This window comes from Pyrus communis, chromosome 15, assembly GCF_041283825.1.
Source record: "Pyrus communis isolate YQ-2024b chromosome 15, ASM4128382v1, whole genome shotgun sequence".
NCBI lineage: Eukaryota > Viridiplantae > Streptophyta > Magnoliopsida > Rosales > Rosaceae > Pyrus > Pyrus communis.
In genome coordinates, this window is record NC_142579.1 from 34,940,001 (window position 1) to 34,955,393 (window position 15,393).

The 15,393-nt window shown below is 40.4% G+C and overlaps 3 protein-coding genes and 1 pseudogene across 3 annotated transcripts in view; 1 reads left to right on the plus strand and 3 right to left on the minus strand.

Annotated features, from left to right (window-relative positions):
- LOC148690912 (flotillin-like protein 4) overlaps positions 1-818 on the minus strand; it is an 8,168-nt gene extending 7,350 nt beyond the window's left edge. Inside the window, exon 1 of the mRNA XM_088686658.1 lies at positions 1-818. This exon is cut by the window's left edge and continues 324 nt beyond it. Within this exon, the coding sequence (XP_088542784.1) occupies positions 1-606 (606 nt within the window). The 5' untranslated portion in view covers positions 607-818.
- Positions 1-5,125, minus strand: part of LOC137731575 (small ribosomal subunit protein uS17) — an 18,846-nt gene extending 13,721 nt beyond the window's left edge. The window contains exon 1 of the mRNA XM_088686656.1: positions 5,017-5,125. Within this exon, the coding sequence (XP_088542782.1) occupies positions 5,017-5,028 (12 nt within the window). The 5' untranslated portion in view covers positions 5,029-5,125. The remainder of the gene's footprint in view (positions 1-5,016) is intronic.
- On the minus strand, positions 1,072-1,375 carry LOC137731614 (flotillin-like protein 3 pseudogene; annotated as a pseudogene).
- A 1,169-nt stretch (positions 5,126-6,294) lies between the features above and the next one.
- LOC148690913 (calcium-binding EF hand family protein) lies at positions 6,295-9,543 on the plus strand. The gene is given in 8 exon segments (XM_088686654.1): positions 6,295-6,742; positions 6,853-6,920; positions 7,459-7,560; positions 7,562-7,683; positions 7,768-7,851; positions 7,951-8,164; positions 8,635-8,931; positions 9,038-9,543. Coding segments are annotated over 8 exon segments (1,239 nt in total). The 5' UTR covers positions 6,295-6,558; the 3' UTR covers positions 9,206-9,543.
- Positions 9,544-15,393: the final 5,850 nt, after the last annotated feature.

The window sequence follows — 15,393 nt, forward strand, 5'->3', positions numbered from 1 at the left end:
GTTCTGCAGCGTCAGCCCCTGCCTCTCTTTTGACCCAATCTCCCCGTTCTTCTTCGCCTCCGCCACGTCAACCCTAGCCTTATTCGCCGCCTCCATTTGTATCTTCTGCCCCAAGTAACTAAAATACTCTTGCCCCGGAGCGTCCACCAACTGTTTGACATTTGCATTGTATATCCACAGCCCGAATTGATTCAATTCCAACTGTACCTTGTCAAACACCTGTTCCTTAAACTCTTTTGTCATCTTAAACACGTCCTCCATTGTCATTGAGGCAGCGAGAACCCGCGTCTCACCCTCGATGATGCCCAGGACAAGGTCTCTCACATTGTTGGAGAGCTGATCGTGGCGGCAGAGGAGCTTGGCGTACTTGTGGAGGCTGGGCATGTCGTCGGTGCGGGGTCCGATGGTGAAGACGGCGGGGAGGGTGAAGGGGAGCATTTCCGAGCTCATGGCTTGGACTTGGAAGGCGTAGTTGACGGGGGTCATGTCGAAGACGGTGCAGGTTTGGCCGGGCATAATCCATGCCTTCTTTGCAAGCTTGATGTCTTCGATTCCAACGCCGGTGATCACTAGATACTCTGAAGCGTTCGCAACTTTGTACCACATGGTCGCGTACGTACGTTGTTCTTTTGTTTGTAGGCAGCAGAGATGAGGGTTATGATTTGAGAACTAAGACGAAAGAAGCAGTAATAGGACTAGCTAGGGTTTTCATTAGGATTTGGGTGTTCAACAAAAACAGCGATAAGGATGATGATTTGAGATCTTGGGCGTAAGTTGTGTAACTGACCTATTAATTTGCAGTTGGTACTTCCAGTGATGAGTAACACAATTTCGATCGAAGTAGCGATAATAGCTCCTCCGAATCAGAATCGTCATTTGAATTCTTAATACATATTCTTTTACATTTTATTTTTAATTTAATATAGACCACGTAATTATGATATGAAAAATGCAGTAAGTGCACATAATATATTCATTCCACAAAAAACTATATACAAATTTGAAATCCCACATATATTTCTCACAATTATTTAACACATGAGACAGAGAAGAATCTGAGATTGGTAAAAGTACTCTTAACTCAATTGAGAGTTTAGTTGCTAGAATGGGAATTGTCCAAAGTGCCCATCCAAGCCGGAGGCGACAAGCCGGTTTGTTCATGAACCGTCTTGAACAACGGTGGCAACATCTTGTAAACTCCGGAAATCTCCTTCATAGCCCCATTTGCACCACCATCGCCACCCTCTCCCCCGCCATTAGTCCAAATGCTGATTTTCGGCTGAAGCCCGCGCACGGCCTCGGCGTTGATCTTAGCAATTTCTTGAAACATGCCACTATTGATCGTCATAAAGTCTCTCATGGCTGCATAGTTGCCTCCAACTGCATCCAAAAGGTGGCGTAGATATGCACCTTGAGCTTGTCCAAGGGCCATAATTCCCTCAGCCTCTTTTTTCTTTGCATAAAATTCTCCATCGGCAGCTTGTTGACGTGCATAGAATTCTGCCTCTGCCAATGCCTTTTTGGCATCTGCCTCCGTATCCCTTTGGTAAAGAATTGCCTCTGAGGCTTTTTGTTTGTTGTATAACTCCCAATTCGCCTCTTGTACCTTTAATTTGTTTATAAACACTGTTGTTAGATAAAGCTTTGACACAATAAACTTTACTAATCTATATATGGATTTGGAATTAATGGATATAAGCAAAGCGAAGGAATATGTCTTATCAACAAAAAAAAAAAAGAAAAAGAAAAAAAGACTTTTGAAACTCCAATATGCATGTATTTTGTTTGTTAATTAACTGACATAACTTGAGACAGTGGCAGACTCAAGATTTCATATTAGAGTGCGTCTAACAAATTCTAAACCAAAACATCATATAGATGAGTTATATGTTCCAAAACCAAGTATCACCAACTCATGTTGAGAAGCTTCAAGAACATACCAAAGAAAATTGAGATTAAGAGATAAACCAGACATCAATAGTAATCAATAGCAATCAATACAGAGGATTAGATAGATATCTCATCAAGATTAATTACTAATCAGTAAACTTAAGCGAGATTTAAGAGTAGAAAGATAAGAAATGATGAACTAACTAGAATTAATAAAAAAATAAAAGAAAGTTTAGAGGAATTTAATGGAAAAAATGAATTGTTTATTATGAGGATTCGTCATTTTGCATTTTGTAAATTTTTCGTTATAAAAGAATGCATGATGACTTTTTTGGAGTTTAAATAGTAGATCGTCACATAAAATTAGACACCTTTGTTTCATACTCAACGCTGGCCTTACTCAAAAACTCAGCCTTGAGCTTCTCCGTCATAGTCAAGGCATTCATCCTCTCAACCTCCGTTTGCAACTCCGCATCCCTCAATGCCACTGCCTTTGCAGCCTCCACCTGCGCCACCTGCGCCTCTTTCACCCACCCGGCCTTCTTCTTCGCCCGCTCAGCATTTGCCTCGGCCACCTCAGCCTCCCTTACATTCTCATACACCTTCACCTCCGCCTTCACCTTAATCTCCGCCATCCTCCCCTCCCCCTCTCTCTTCGTCCCATATATCTTAGTCTCCGCGTCAATCTTAGCCGCGTTCTGCAATGTCTCCCCCTCCCTCAGCTTCGACCCTATCTCCCCCTTCTTCTTTGCCTCCGCCACATCAACCCTTGCTTGATTCGCCGCCTCCATCTGTGTCTTCTGCCCCAAGTAACTAAAATACTCATGCCCTGGGACATCCACAAGCTGTTTGACATTTGCATTATATATCAAAAGCCCAAACTGGTTAAGTTCCAAACACCTCTTGCTTAAACTCTTTGGTCCCCTTAAACACCTCGTCCATGGTCATCGAGGCCGCGAGAACACGCGTCTCGCCTTCTATGATTCCCTGGACAAGCTCTTTGACGTGGCTGGAGAGCTTGTCATGGCGGGAAATGAGCTTGGCGTACTTGTGGAGGCTTTCCATGTCGTCAATGCGTGGGCCGATGGTGAAGACGGCGGGGAGCATGAAGGGAAGCTTTTCTGAGCTCATGGCTTGGACTTCGAAGGTATAGTTAACCGGGGACATGTCGAAGATTATGAACGACTGGCCGGGGAGGATCCATGCCTTCTTTGCTAGCTTTATGTCGTCGATTCCGACCCCCGTGATCACCAGATACTCTGAAGGGCTTGCAACTCTATACATTTTAGTTCTTGTTTACTTAAGCAATGGCAAGAGATATGGTATGAGTGAAGGGAAAGGAGCAGAGGTATTTATATATAGAGAAATGCACAAGAGAAATAATTTATGTAAGCTGATATCAATTTTCTCAACGGTTACTTCGAAGCTGGTATCGACTTGGAATTTGGGGTAAACCTTGCTTTGATAATGTCAATGGATAAAAATGGGTTGTCACTTCAGAGGAAATTGCATGCTACTTGCTTCTTCTTTCCTTCATTCTCAGCTTTTAAATGATTTTTTTTTTTTTCAATACAAGACGTCAACGGATCGATTTCGGATCGGATTATATTACCCGTTCATTTTAACGGATTTAACATAACATAATCTGTTAAGATATCAAATATGTCACAAAAAACGACACAAACACGGAAAACACGACATGATTGCGAGGACTTACAAGACAACGTGATTCAATTGACAAATTTGGCAAATTCTTTAGTTTATCTAGTTTTTGGTTGTGTGTCCGCTACAATCTTGTTCTTGTTGAGGTCGTTCTCGTTACCATATTGGGAAATGCAGCTGGCAAGGCAACCATTAGAAGAGGTGCCGTACGGTACGGACAAACTATGGTCCTTCAATTCATTTAAGCAAAAAATTTGTAGTTACTTAAGCGACTTCTGTGCGCTAAATTTTTGTCAAATTTGAAACTTGTCATGGTTGTCATAGGGCAATTGATCATTTTAATGTCTTGTGTATGTATGCTTTGTTTTGTTTTTTGTTATTTTGATGAAAGAATATTGCAAAGGCTCGACCCGAAGACTTCCCTTGTAGGGTTGCGTCTTAGACAATTGGATTTTGCCCTTACGGTACGGCCTTGGAAAACTGGCATATATACTATATCATTCCAAGAGGTTGCATATGGCCACTTTTTTGGGATCATCTTCTTCCCTCCTCTCCTCTTAACACTCATTTGTGTCCCATTGTCTTTATATAAAAATCAATATAAGTTGTTAACAAAACTTAATCACAACCGTTCAAGTAGAAAGAGAGAAAAGGGAGATGGTGAGATTGGAATGTTTTCGTGTGCGGACAATTCGTCCACCTGGTCCGAAGACTAAATCTTTAAACTATATGATATAAAAGTTGATGATCTTCAGTGAACATGTTTATTTCTTATTGATGACACTGACACATCATTTAATTTGTAAATTTAGTCAACAAATATGATCTATGTAGCGTTCCTCTATATTTATAAAGAACAATTGGATTTGGAGAACAAAAGGCGCAAGGCATAACACCTTGGGAAAGGAGTTGGATGTGCAGCATTCCCTACCAACACCAACTATTGGAATCGTTACGCCGACAAAATTGTAAACAAAATTCATAACTGAAAAATCAAGGCATATTGAAGAAAATGAGAGGAGAAACTCATCCAACTTGAAGGTCGATGCATGCAAAACAAAAAAATTAAGAGTTTCATTCGTGTCTAACTCCTTCAAACTCCCTCAAAACAAAAAATCATTCATGTCTACATCCTCTACCCTCATACGTACCATAAATGATACGAGTGTTCCCATCAAATTCAAATTCAATCGTCGACACTAAACGATCTAAAAACACATACCCATGACGACCGTTGGAAATATCGGTGTAAAAGCGATGGCAGTAGCATGGCACTAGACTAGCTACTAAATAATTGACTGCACTAAATTGGCAATCAATTTGCCAGAGACCCGTCACCCACACAATCGCAACAATATGAATTCAGAAAACTGCAACAAAAACAAGCACGAACAGATGGATTCAGAAAACTGCAAAGTTAGAGAGAGAGAGAGAGACGTCGGAGAAAAAGGGAGAGGGATCTACCTGTTCCGCCATTTTGGAGCTGGTTCGAGGAGAGTGGTGGAAGCCGACGCCGTAAGCAGAGAGACTGAATGAGCAAACAAACCCTAATCTATGCGGAGTAAGAGTGGGGCGAATATATGCGGAAACCCTAGTTAGTGTAATGACTAAAATATCCTTGGGTCAGTTTAAGTGAGCTCGGCCGAAATGTTTGATAAAATTCCTGGGCTTGCTTCTGTCAAAGAATATAATGGGCCTCTTTTCTTCTTCAACACTTGGGCCTTTTGGGCTCCCTTTTTTTATGTCTGGGTAAGGGAAAGAGAGGAGAGACAAAATAATGTGTAAAGTGAGATATTTGGGGTTAAGTTTAACCCTACTTTATAATTACTTATAAAATCAAAGTTTAAGGGGGTGTATTCAATTGAGAATATGAGAGACTTTAATGAATTTATAAATCTATGGATTTTTATGGAGTTTAATTGATTTGTAGAGATTTTATATAAAATTTTGATTAAATTCCCTCGAAATCTTATGGGGTTCAAACCCATTACGCTCATGAAAACTAGGAAGCACATGACCTTTAGCTTTGTAATATATATTATATATACATGAAAACAAATATTTTGGGCTAGCAAAATACGAGAACAGTGTGCATTGACACCACTTGCATACAATTTGAGCCGGTTTTGGACGCTAGTAATATTTAAGCTGTTTTATGATCATCAAAAATATATTATTGTTGACGATTATATTTCAATATTTAGTTTTCTCAAATATCTCAAAAGAATTAAATTTAACCATAGTAAACTTATAAGTGGTTAATTCACTCACTCAGTACCTATCCAACGTTTCCTATATATACCAAAAGGTCATTCCATAGTGAGGTGATAAAATCATGATTTACGTTAAACTGAACTATTTACATACAAATCTCATGATCGTTAATAGAAGAGTTTATCATTTTACGTCTAATTTTCTAAATTTGGGCTATTCACCAAAACAAAAAAAAACAAATGAAATGGTTTGAAAACTTTGAGTTTTAATGATAAGGATAAAATAAAAGGTAAAGTGAATAGTACCAGGATTGACTTTTAGTGTAAAAATGTGGTTTTTAGTTAAAGTGAACAATATCAAGAGCTTTTCGTTAAAGTTAAAAAAAAAAAAAAAATTGGGAACATATTTGGGCCATGTTCAATCATTTGTGGGCCTTTACAGGCCCATAATATATTCACCGACCCAACATACATACCATGTGCGCGCGTTCCCGCCCCCGGTTTTTTTCTTTTTTGTACAAATCCGACGGCCCAGGTTCCCTTATCATCATTTCCTTCTCCAACCTTCACAACGTCGTCGTCTCCATCCTTTCCTATCTCTGCAACATTTTGCGCAAAATTTTCCCATGTCCCGCTTACGATCCCTAATTCGATCCACACCGTCCATCCACAAACGCCTCCCAGTCCGCCACCTGTCCGCCTCACCACAACCGTCTTCGCCTCTCTCTCTGATCGCCGCGTCGAACTTCGAGTCAAACCCTCCCCAAAACCCCTTCCATGGCTCGTACCTCAAATGGATCTCGGGCTTCGCGGTGGGCTCGGGAGTAGGTCTTCCCCCGATTCCGATTTATTCAAAACGTCATCGTTCGCTGACTGGTCGACGGCGGAGTCGGGACTGGCCGTGGAGGATCGGCCGTCACGGTCCTTTTTACGGAAGTTGTCTTTGCCGGAAATTGGCCCTGGGTTTCTCTTCGGAGGCAAGTGAAGTGGCTTCTGATTACTTTGAACATTTCAATTTTGTTTGTTTGTTTGTTTTTTTTTTTATTTTTAAAATTTTTGATTTAATTTTGTTAATTGGTTCTTGCAGATGCTTATAGGAGAAAGATTTTCTTCAACTAGGAGAAGCGCATGAGGTTGTGGAGTCCGCCGGAGAAGGTACTCACCATATTAATAATAAGATACGAGAACATAATTAATTTCAGATTATCTGTTAACTCATTGTTTATATAGTCTAATTTGGAATTTTTATCATTGCATATTAAGCCTAGGAAATAATTGATGACATCGAAAGGAGTTTCGAGAACTAGGTGAAAACAAAAATAGAAGTTTAGTTGACAATGCCCGACGGCATAGATGTCACGATTCCTAAACACATTCCTCTAATACTGAATTCGACGCACGCTCGTTGTTTCTGTCCATTGTATGTTAGATCTCGTCTACTGCTAAGTATTGTACCTTTTCATGTTGTTTTACTAATTGTTGTTTAGGCTGTACGATGGCCATCTTAATTATTGTCACTTTTAGTTTTATTTATCCAGTACGTGCTTCTATCCGTCTCTCCGTTTTTTTAAATCTGTTCTCTTTCTCCTTGGAACAATTATGCGCTTGAAAACTCGAGTTAAACTTTTCTTAAGGAGAATTATCTAATTATATAACTTCCTGTTGACCGATGGCTCTGTTGTTTTACATGAAGGTTTTTGAGTACTTTGCATCCTCTAGTACTGCAGATGGAGAGTTACTTATGACACCGGGAGATCTTATGAGGGCAATTGTGCCCGTCTTCCCTCCATCTGAGTTCCAACCTTGTTAGAGATGGATATTTGAAAGGGGAAAGGAATCCTGGTGATTTGCGCTGTTCTCCTTCTGAATTTTTCATGCTTTTTGATGTAAACAATGACGGGCATATTTCTTTTAAAGAGTGAGTTCTACTTTTACGGGTTATGGCTCATGAAGTAAGCGGATGTTGGATCTTTTCCCCCTCTAACAATGTTCTTAGTCACAGGTATATTTTCTTTGTAACACTACTCAGCATCCCAGAATCAAGTTTCTGTGTCGCTTTTAAAATGTTTGACCTCGATGATAGTGGGTTAGTACTCGTACAAATTTCAAGCTAAGTTTCCTAATTGTTCTTCCGTGTTTCCACCATGGTTGTGAATCTGATTTGACTCTTTATATCGATACATAGACAAATTGATAAGGAAGAGTTCAAGAAAGTGATGGGTTTGATGCGAGCCTGCAATAGACAGGGTGCTTACCACAGGGAGGGACTTCGACCTGGGCTAAAAGTCCATGGTTCCGTAGAAGATGGAGGGCTTGTGGAGTACTTTTTTGGCAAAGATGGGAAGGATTCCCTCCAACTTGATAAATTTGTCAAATTTTTGAGAGATTTACAGGATGAAGTAAGTTCCCAATCCTTTTCATTCCCTTGAATTTTAGAATGTTTGATTTATGTTAAATTTTCCTAGATCGCTTTTATTGCATAAAATTGGTATTATACTTTCAGACATGAAATACCTAATATACGTTTTCTGGTGTGCATTTGTTTCCAAATTTGTGTAGAACAATTTACGAAAAGAAAGGGGGGCTTACTGAGTAAATTATAGGGACTAATTAGAAGCACCCAAATTATATTTGTAAGGACTAATATACATCTAGAAGAATATACGTAGAATTCTTCCAGTCTAGGTTTTTTGGTTTGATTTTTCAGCCCGACCTTATATTACAACAGTACGAGATTTTCGGAACTTACTTTGTCTTCATACCCATTTGGTTGATGATGCTACCTGCCATGCTTTGATTATGGAACGCTTGGAGTGCATTTTTTCCCTCAGAAATTTGTTCTTATTTGCACACTTCGATGCATTTGTAGATGGTGAAGTTGGAGTTTTCCCACTATGACTATAAATTACGAGGAACCATATTGGCAAAGGACTTTGCTTTGTCCATGATTGGTTCTGCCGATATGAGTCATCTAAGCAATTTGCTTGATCGGGTTGAGGAATTGAGCAATAAACCACATCTTAGAGACGTGCGCATCACATTTGAGGAATTCAAAAATTTTGCGGAGCTTCGTAAAAAATTGCAGCCTTTTTCTTTGGCTCTTTTCAGCTATGGCAAAGCCAATGGGATGCTAACACGAGAGGATTTCCAACGTGCTGCTTCTCATGTATGATGCTGATATTTGTTTATTTCTTTGATCTCCATAGCAACAGATTGTGGTATCCAAATTATTTATCGTAATAATGTTGATTGAATGATGTGTACAATATCAGGTTTGTGGCGTATCTCTCACTGATAACGTGGTGGAAATCGTCTTCCAATTGTTTGATTTCAACCAAGATGGAAATTTAAGCTTGGATGAGTTTGTTAGAGTTTTACAGCAGCGGGGAAGGGACATTGCTCAACCCGTGGAGACGGGAATCATGATTCATGACTCTTAAACCTGGCTACTTGGACCTGTCGGTTGACGTTAGGATGATACCGGTTTGATAGTTCAAGGGGGCTCAGTCCTCTTGTAAATTCGTAAAGCTTAACCTGTAAGTTGCTAAGATTAAATTATAGCTCTAACGGCAACTACAGTCAACTGTTGTAGTGCTCCTTTGATAGAAACTTGTGTCTCACATGTCGTACACACCTCTATCTCTCTAATCACGTGCCAAGAGAAATAAAGAGAGGAGGAGCATACAACATGTGATGTGTAAGTTATTTCCGAAACTCTGGCCTATGTTTAATGTAAAAGTCTGAAGTTCCATTATGTGGAATGCGTATTTAGAGAAAATGCTTTGTAATGTTTCTAGCTATTCCACAAAAAAAACTGAAAAGATGTGAATCATTGTTACGATTCACAGATTGCTTCTGTTAATGTCGTCTTGTTTCTTTTTTTAATAAGCTATGAACGTTGTGTTTCGTTTAAACCAATTATTACATCCCGTGGAATCAGAGTGATTCATAAACTAAACTCATGTTGGAAAATGTGGAGAAAATTTTGCGTCTGACAGTCCGGACCTCATAAGCCATGCGGCAGGCTCACAAAAACAGCGGGACGGTCTGTATTTGGTCCCGGTAACCCCAGGTTGGTCCCGGTCGGGTGAGTCTAATGCCCTCTACCGGCTGCCGCACACAAGAACCCCTCCATCTGAGCTGCCAATACATGTAGGTCAACATTGCCACCGTTATTACCTGCATTATTCGAGCATCCCCACTGGTATATATGCCAGCACCATCACACCAGGCGCCAGCTTATCTCAATCATCACTGCACTTCACATCCCACATAATATTTGTAATAGCAAATCTACCAAACACACAATCATCATGAGGGTGACATCTGCTATGAAAACAAGGACAACCGTGCGTGTGTTGCAGTTAGTCGCACACGTGCACGTGAATGATTTCTCGCTATTGATCTGTAGTGGATTCTGCATGCATCAATGGTCGATTGTGGAGTCATTAATTTGGTCCGTCTCAAACTGTAACCTTTGGTTGCAGTGATGGTGCCGTTTGAATGGCATCAGTTGGCTTTGTTGTACTTGAAAAGTCATTATAGAAAAGTTACATATAATTTTCTAAACAGTAAAAACGGAGGTTTTCAGTATCATCTTTATGCCAAAGACGTAAACGGTGGTGCATCACACTCGTGCATGTTCGTGAAATGTGGTATAGTTTCAGACTGGTGCCATTTTGGAATTAGCTTCCGTAGTGGACACATCTTTAATTATAGTCTTAACCATTATTATAATAATGTTGTGGTTACTTTTATGAGTGTGGTTCTTGTTTAATTTCAAGAAACAAAAGGTCTGGATACCTAGTTGAATATAAAATGAGTGCTTCTTATAGAAAGGACTTGTGAGGCTTGAAAGCCTAGAAGTGAAGAATAGATAAAGAGAAAGTATCTTCATTGTTTCCTACTTCTTAAGTATGATGAGCAAGTAATTGATAGCATTAAAAAGCAACCACAATGTAAGGGAATTGTGAGGGTGGCTTAGCTATTTTTGAAAAATGATATACTTAAGCATAATGGAAAAGTAATTTGCTTCAAGAAAAATGATATTCTTTAATTTAAGGTATTGAAAGGTTAGAGACCTTCTGAAAAGAAAAAAATAACTTAAATGTGGGGGAGTTTACTCAAGTATTAGCGAATTACTTACCAAGTCCGAATGCATGTTTGGAGGACTTAACGTTAGAAAACAACTACTCTTGAATGAAATATAATTTCATAAATGGAAATGCACACCATTAAAATAGTCTACCTAGTAGTGAATCCAATTATTAAAGGTTTGACTATAGAGTAAGTTGATCATCAAGGGGAATGAGGCTAAAGCCAACATAACTAATGAATCAGCCGGACGGAAACCTAACTTAGTTGATTGGAGATCTCATGATCTAAGTTCAATAGGCAAACTGGTTGGGCATGATTCAAAGAAGTTAACACACTATATACCTGTTTGGACCTAAATTTACGCTATCGGCCCATACAATCAAGGCCGTTGGATGATAAAGTGGTTGAGATAATTTTCAATTATTATTAAGGAATAATATTGTGGTTTTAATCATAATATTATCTCTTAATATATATTGGATTATCTAAGCTTAATATTGGCTATATCCAACGGATCGTTTAAAGATAAATGATATCTAAAAGATAGGTTGTTGCTTACCTTGAGAAGTCTTTGACCTAGACTCTAGCTGGTGAGTTTGAATTAAAATCAAATTCTACACAAGTGAAGCCGCACCACACATCTGCTTCTATAAATACAAGCCTGCGAACACCATTCAAAGGACTTTCACAATCAGCATACAATTGCCCTGCGCAAAACCTCTCAAACACCTTGAGATTTTTTCCTTTTCTTTTCCTGCCGACACACCTTCAGTTTGGATAAACAGCACTGTGGAAGCGCCCGGCGAGCACCTTCAGTTTGGATAAACAGCACTGCTGCCGCAGAATCAGCCGACCGAGAAGCACCTTCAGTTTGGATAAACAGCACTGCGTCGAGGTCGACCGATTATCTATCCAAGTCTCGGTCGAGAAAGGTTTTCGAACCTTTGTTGGCAGAGGTCACCTTGCTAAGCTTTCTCGGCATAGTTAGGTGTTACGAATCACATTGCTCGGCGTACAGGACGCCGAGTGGTTTTATGATTGGATACTCGCAAGTAGGTTTCAGGGTTCGGCATTCCGACGGCCGAACTACGTTTACCATCAAGACATACATCACGTTCGAGTACCTGTGCCCATACACCTTGGTCTCGATTCGACGTGCTTATACTCTCACGAATATAATCACGGTGACCGAATCGGGCTCCGACGATTATTGAACTCCGCAGAATTGGCAGCCTTGTCTTCAGGCTGTAGAACTCAGAGACCGAGAGCGTTCCTTCCTCGGTCGCAATCGCAAGATACAGAAGTCAACGACGCGCTCCAAGCGACATCAACAAATTTTACTCCTCGGCCAAGCTCGGCCGACGAGTTGGCACGCCCCGCATTCAACCGAAGGACGTAGTTAGCTTACTAGTTACTCGGCCTGCGCGCCACGTAGGTTTTGTAATTTTTAGGGTCAACATCTTGGCACGCCCAGTGGGACCCAGTGCTAAAACTACGAAGTTTATATGATATATCAAGATTCCAATCCGGCTCCACGTAGCCGATTGTACGAGCGCCTAGAGGAATTGAAAAAACACAATGAAGAACGGAAAAGATCTTTGGAAGTGGAAAAAGTTCTTCGTGGCCATAAAGAGTTGCAAAAGTCATTCGCTTACATGTTGAGAATAAAAGCTCATGTTGCCCTGCAAGAGCAATGGGTAAATGAAGACAGGGCTCGATTTAATGTCTGGCTAGATGGAAAATATTTTCCTTACGTTTTCGACTACAAATCAATTCCATTTGAGGAATGGTTGGTTGAAAAGACTGGGGGGCAATTTTCCGCTTCGGCCGTAATCAGACATCGGCTTAAGAAAATTGTTAATTTGGTCGAGGAACAAAGGCCACCTATTTTTTCGGTCGAGACTGAAAGTGTGGTAGGCCTAGAAGAAAATGTTCAAGTTTCTGAGCCAAGAATTGACTCAGAAAATGTTTCTTTAGAGGAGTGTTCCAATGACGAACAATACCGATACACAACTTCGGACCATAAAACCACATCAATTGATATGGTAATTGGAGACATGGTTTTAGATGCCGAAACTACGCCAATCAATATGATTATTAGTGATAACACCGATATAGAGAAATCTCATTCGGCTAAGTTGTTTGAATTAAAAGCCGAAATTATGCGTGTAGGGCATAATAATTGTTCAACACATTCGGCGGCTGAAAATGAAAAAATTTTCACCAAGTTACAAATATTTGGAGAAAATTCTTTATTTGGCCTAGAGCGAAATCAATTTGAGAATTTTGATATTATAAGATCCCGGCTTGGAATAAAGCATCGTTGGCCTCCTCCTATTTATGGTTCGGCCACTTTTATTTCCATGTGCTAAATTACTTTCTTAACCATTCGGCCTCTTGGCCGATACTTAAGAAAATACAGGGGGGGCAATGAGCATTGAGCCCCCGGGGGAAAAAAAAAAAAAAAAAAAAAAAAAAAAAAAAAAAGGGTGATAGAAATATGCATGCCCGACAACATCATTCCAAAGCCAATGGGCCAAGTTTTGATTTTGTTTTTTGTGGCTTTGGATTCATATATATGTGATGATGGTCTTCGGCCACTTTAAGACCTCGGCCGACAATGAAGTTCCTCGGCCACGAAACGTATCTAGCTAATGTTCCTCGGCCCACTTTACAAAACGATATGGCCGAACAAAAGAAAATATGGCCGAATACAATTCTTTGGCCGAATAAAAGAAAGTTCGGCCGAATACAATGGGATATATATATATATAGGTTCTACACCCAATTCTTCTTGGCCTCGGCCTCGGCCCACTTTACAAAACTATTTGGTCGAATACAATTCTTCGGCCGAATAAAAGAAAGTTCGGCCGAACTATTGACCCCAAATTATTTTTCCTACCCCCTAATTCTTCTCGACCTTGGTTCATGATTGCTTATCACTTCTCTTCAACCATGAGTTGTTCTTTGGTCAAAAGAAGCCAGGATCATGTTCTCTCGGCTCAACACAGCAACAGGTTTCTCTCGGCCTGATAAATAGGTGGTCGAGGTACTCCTGACTGGCTGGAAAGACTTAATTTCCTTAACCATTCGGCTTATGGGCCGAAGCTCAAGGAAACTGGGGGGCAATGTTTGGACCTAAATTTACGCTATCGGCCCATACAATCAAGGCCGTTAGATGAGTAAAGTTCTAGACCGTTGGATGATAAAGTGGTTGAGATAATTTTCAATTATTATTAAGGAATAATATTGTGGTTTTAATCATAATATTATCTCTTAATATATATTGGATTATCTAAGCTTAATATTGGCTATATCCAACGGATCGTTTAAAGATAAATGATATCTAAAAGATAGGTTGTTGCTTACCTTGAGAAGTCTTTGACCTAGACTCTAGCTGGTGAGTTTGAATTAAAATCAAATTCTACACAAGTGAAGCCGCACCACACATCTGCTTCTATAAATACAAGCCTGCGAACACCATTCAAAGGACTTTCACAATCAGCATACAATTGCCCTGCGCAAAACCTCTCAAACACCTTGAGATTTTTTCCTTTTCTTTTCCTGCCGACACACCTTCAGTTTGGATAAACAGCACTGTGGAAGCGCCCGGCGAGCACCTTCAGTTTGGATAAACAGCACTGCTGCCGCAGAATCAGCCGACCGAGAAGCACCTTCAGTTTGGATAAACAGCACTGCGTCGAGGTCGACCGATTATCTATCCAAGTCTTGGTCGAGAAAGGTTTTCGAACCTTTGTTGGCAGAGGTCACCTTGCTAAGCTTTCTCGGCATAGTTAGGTGTTACGAATCACATTGCTCGGCGTACAGGACGCCGAGTGGTTTTATGATTGGATACTCGCAAGTAGGTTTCAGGGTTCGGCATTCCGACGGCCGAACTACGTTTACCATCAAGACATACATCACGTTCGAGTACCTGTGCCCATACACCTTGGTCTCGATTCGACGTGCTTATACTCTCACGAATATAATCACGGTGACCGAATCGGGCTCCGACGATTATTGAACTCCGCAGAATTGGCAGCCTTGTCTTCAGGCTGTAGAACTCAGAGACCGAGAGCGTTCCTTCCTCGGTCGCAATCGCAAGATACAGAAGTCAACGACGCGCTCCAAGCGACATCAACAAATTTTACTCCTCGGCCGAGCTCGGCCGACGAGTTGGCACGCCCCGCATTCAACCGAAGGACGTAGTTAGCTTACTAGTTACTCGGCCTGCGCGCCACGTAGGTTTTGTAATTATTAGGGTCAACAATACCTCATTCCTATGGTGGAAGAAGTGTGTTGTCTGCAGAAGTTTTAGGATGTATATTTGTACTTAATGACAGTGATATCTTATAAATAAGAGGAATAAAGCAGATTATTCTTAATCAGTGGTCACCTATGTGAGAGTAGAAGTGGGTCGCTTCTATGAGTATGAGATGACTAAATTCTCTAAAGCTCTCATGAATCCGGGATTTGTTTAGGACCAAAATGAACACAACCGTATAAACCAGAATATATTAGGATTAGTGAT